This window comes from Lates calcarifer, linkage group LG7_1 (assembly GCF_001640805.2).
Source record: "Lates calcarifer isolate ASB-BC8 linkage group LG7_1, TLL_Latcal_v3, whole genome shotgun sequence".
In the NCBI taxonomy this organism is placed as follows: domain Eukaryota; kingdom Metazoa; phylum Chordata; class Actinopteri; family Centropomidae; genus Lates; species Lates calcarifer.
In genome coordinates, this window is record NC_066839.1 from 19441500 (window position 1) to 19446125 (window position 4626).

The 4626-nt window shown below is 39.0% G+C and overlaps 1 protein-coding gene across 1 annotated transcript; it reads left to right on the forward strand.

Moving 5' to 3' along the window:
- Window positions 1-3668: 3668 nt before the first annotated feature.
- LOC108895857 (trace amine-associated receptor 1-like) lies at window positions 3669-4626 on the forward strand. Its single transcript, XM_051072083.1, is given in 2 exon segments — window positions 3669-4153; window positions 4155-4626. Coding segments are annotated over 2 exon segments (957 nt in total).

Genomic DNA, 4626 nt, shown 5'->3' on the forward strand with positions numbered 1-4626 from the left:
GCAATTTACTTGTAATAACTGCATTTTTACTGCCTATGTGCAAAAAGATTGTAATGTGACATAAAAAATTATTCATTCTCCAACTTGCTCCTTTTCTCCAACTTGCCTGTAACACCCTGTAGACTGAATTCTATGTAAAGGAGTTTTCAGGATGCTCGCTCCTAGCGGTGCGGAAAGGCAAAAGAAATACTCCACACAAGAACAAAAAACAGAAAACTGTTGGTAAACCAACAAGCTTTGATAATTACTTCATCAGCTGACACAATTACTTCATGCTTGTTCGCTCTGTAATGTTATCCCCAAATGATGGCTAGGCATACATTTTATTACAGATATTTATGTTCCACAGAGAATGAATCCTACTGACTTTGGTGATGAAATGACTTTTCCTCCAGCACAACCAACAGATTAATATTTGTGCTTCAAAGTGAAATATCTTGACCACTCTTCAATGGATTACCAGGGGAAATATAAAACTGAGAGCCTGACAAATAAAGTTATATCTTCCGTCACCTGGTCTCTCCCAACATACTGGGCGAAGTTTGTCTTAAGTCTGAAAATCAAACCTCAAGGTTAACAGTTCAGTTATACATTCACAATTTAAACATTAACATATCAGTCACTGGATGTTGTTTTTTCAAACACTGCAATCATTCTGTCTTTCAGACCTACTATTGACCCACATATATAAGTTTCATTAGATGGCATTGCCCTGGCCTCTAGCTCCACTGTAAATAATCTTGGTGTTATCTTCCACCAGGATATGTCCTTTAGCTCACACATAAAACAAACTTCTAGGACTGCCTTCTTTCACCTGCATAATATCGCCATAAATGTTCTGTCTCAAAAGGATGCAGAAAAACTAGTCCATGCATTTGTTACTTCCAGGCTAGACTACTGTAATTCATTACTATCAGGCTGCCCCAACAAGTCTCTAAAGACTTTGCAGTTGATCCAAAATGCTGTAGCACATTTACTGACAAGAACTAGAGAAAGAGACCATATTTCTCCTGTGTTAGCCTCTCTATATTGGCTCCCAGTCAAATACAGAATAGAATTCAAAATCCTTCTCCTTATCTACAAAGCCGTTAATGGTCAGGCACCATCATACTCCCCCCACCCCCCAGCCTGGACTCCATATCACATCTAGCCAGGTGAGGAGAGAGCTGGAGAGGCTTAAACAGAGGAAAGCTGCTGGACCAGACTGCATCAGCCCTCGCGTGTTGAAGGCATGTTCCAGTCAGCTATGTGTTCTCCAGCACCTCTTTAACCTGAGCCTACACCTTCAGAGAGTGCCAGTGCTTGGGAAAACATCCTGCCTGGTCCCAGTGCCCAAAAAAGGACGTCCTGCTGCACTGGAGGATTACAGGCCAGTGGCACTGACCTCTCACATCATGAAGGTCATGGAGAGACTGGTCCTGGCACACCTCAGATCGCTGGTGTGCCCATCGCAAGACCCTCTGCAGACAATTTGTTCTTGTTTTATCTGTCTATGACTGATATTGAAATATTAACTATCATTACACAACATCAGCCAAGTCATGAGCAGAGAGTAATGGAGTTTACTTTGAGGTGGTGGTCCAGAGATTCAAGGCCAGAACCCAATCCCATAGGCCCATAGGTGGCAGGTGTTGTCTGCAGGTGGTTCTTTCAGGTTGATGAAGAGTAAAGCAGTGGATTTAAAGATTTTCTACTTGCCATTTGATAATTTTAGAAGGAATCAGCACTGGCCAAAGGACACAAGAACTTAAAAAAATTCTTCAAATAAACTGCAGTGATGAACTTGTTTTCAGAGGAACTTAAACCCTTCTGAAATGATTAATTATTCAGTGCAAAATAGAAAAATTGCATGTTGTGCAAATGATTTTCAAATGATTTAATATTGAGTTTGTGCAGCAAAATTGGACTTTGAGGAGACGATGATGATGGTGTGACAGTGAGAGAGGTCATTCAGAAGATGAATAACATATGGAAGTTTGTGGTTGTTAAGGATCAAGCACGGTGTCTCAGAAACAGAGTTGAATATTTTAGGGCTGTTCTAGCACTCAAATATCCTTCAGAAATCTGGATGTGGGCAAAACCTTGAAGGCACTGATGATGTCTGCTTTGGACAAGAAGGCACCATGGCCAGCAAGACGGATGAGATTAATGGCATGGGTAATTGTGCTATAATGCATGGAAAAATCTTGACTAGGTATGAGGCTGTAGATGCTTAATATGGTAGCCGATGGAGCTGATGCAATAAACTGGGAAGGAAGAGACAGCTAATTGGCCTATCATAAAGCTGTCGTCAACTCCTTTAGCAAGAAGTCTGTCCACTGTCTTGAGCTCACTAAGGGCAGACTGGAGGTTGTGGCAGGTGAATGATGATTCAGGGATGACCTCATGCCTCAATGGGTGGGATTGGGAGTGAATGGGAGGTGGAGGGGTGGATGGCCTAAGCCTCATGACTGAACAATTGAGACACAGGTGGTTTAATGGGCGAGGAGCAGGTGATTATTAGTGAGAGAGTGGTGTGGCCTTATTCTCGAACCTTAATTAGAATAACTTCATTAGATATGTTTGTAATAACCCACAAATAAATAAGAATTTTGAAATAAAATCTTGTGTTTCTAGGGACACAACTGTGAAATTTAGCCCAAACAATCCAAGCCTCCATACTTATCCATGCAGATGACCACTGACGTTTGCATATGAGAATAGAAACTCAGTGCCTGCAGATGGTTGTAATGAGACTAGCCAGAGCATAAGTTCACAGATGTGCTTATTGATGTTAAGCTTAATATTTATTTATTTACTTTTGTTTTTATTACATTGCTTTCCTTTGGCACTGTACCAAAGGATCAGATGCCACATCAATGGTCCCTATGCCACTTGACTGAGCAAATCAAACAATCTGTACTTTTTTAAAAATTATGTCAAATGTACTTTGCTTTCAGTAACCTTGCGCTTAAACAGTGTAAAATACTGTAAAAGTACTGTATGTCTGCCACAGTAAATAATCTCAGGTTCAGCTTGATTTGAATTTGAAGAGGTCCACATGTAGGCAAAACACATTTGATAGCCATAACTCTCAAAACTGTTGAGTGGGAAAAAATAAATAAAGAGTTGACACTCAGCCTCGCTTTTTTGCTTTGCTATTTTTGATTCATGACAGTGGAGCATGTTCATAGTTAGATACTTTAGCTGGTAGGTATATACAGCTTTTGAGTAAAAATTTAATTACTTTTAAAAAGTTACTTTGAAAACAGATCCAAGAACACACACATAGGGTGTTATTACTCATACCATGTGCAAACAGAATGTAGTGAAAACCATCTGATTGGTCAGGAAATGTTGGCATTAATTTTTCTAATTAGGTGGGAGTTGATTCTTTTAAATAACAGGTCCAGAATTTCTACACAGTGGCACAGTGACTGAGGACACACATCAACACTGATGCATGGACTAACTTGAGGCATACGGTATGAAACTTAACTACAAATATTTCATGTTTTTTAATCCTCTTGTTTTGTTTCTTATAACGATTGATGTTATTTTGGGTACACATACTGAAGTAAATATTCAAGTATTAACATGTTTTCTCATTTTTTTCAGATTATTAATTGCAGAACCAAGACACATGGAATTAGAGTTGTCTGCCAATGGGACTTACACTGTTAATGGACATGCATCCCTGCTATGAATCAAATAATGTAACGTACATATTTACAAACAACCCTTCAATAATATGTGTATTATTATATGTTTTCCTTGGTTCATTGTCTCTTGTCACCATATGTGGAAACCTTCTTGTAATAATCTCCATCATTTATTTCAAACAGCTACACATCCCCACTAACTACCTCATCCTCTCTCTGGCTGTGGCTGACCTGCTTGTAGGAGTTTTAGTCTTTCCTTTCAGCATGGCATTCACTGTAACCTCATGTTGGTATCATGAAGGTTTATTTTGTAAAATACGAGGATGTTTTGATGTTACACTGAGCACAGCTTCTATTTTAAACTTATGTTGTATTTCTATTGACAGATATTATGCAGTTTGTCAGCCCCTGACATATAAAAGTAAAGTAAATGATCGTGTTATCATAATCATGATCCTGGTGAGCTGGGGAGTTGCAGCTCTAATTGGAATTGGCATCATAATTGCAGGGTTTTAATCAAGGAAAGTGTGAAGAAAGTTGTTTAATTGATGCTCTAATATCAACCACTCTGGCATGTATTTTCTCTTTTTATATCCCTGTCATTATAATGCTTAGTATCTACCTGAAAATTTTCCTTGTTGCTCAGAGACAGGCAAACAGCATCCACAACACAACATGTCAGGGTGCAAAGTCTGGAGCAACTGTCAGTAAGATGGAGAGAAAGGCCACCAAAACTCTGGCTACTGTTATGGGAGTTTTCCTGTTATGTTGGACTCCTTACTTCCTTTGTATCATCTTTCAGCCTTTAACATACAATGTAACACCAATTTCTGTGATTGAAATGCTTAACTGGCTGACACTGTCAAATTCAATGCTTAATCCATTCATTTATGCTTTCTTTTACAGCTGGTTCAGATCAGCTTTCAGGTTGATAATTTCTGGGAAAATATTTCAAGGTGATTTTGCTAACTCCAAACTCCATTGA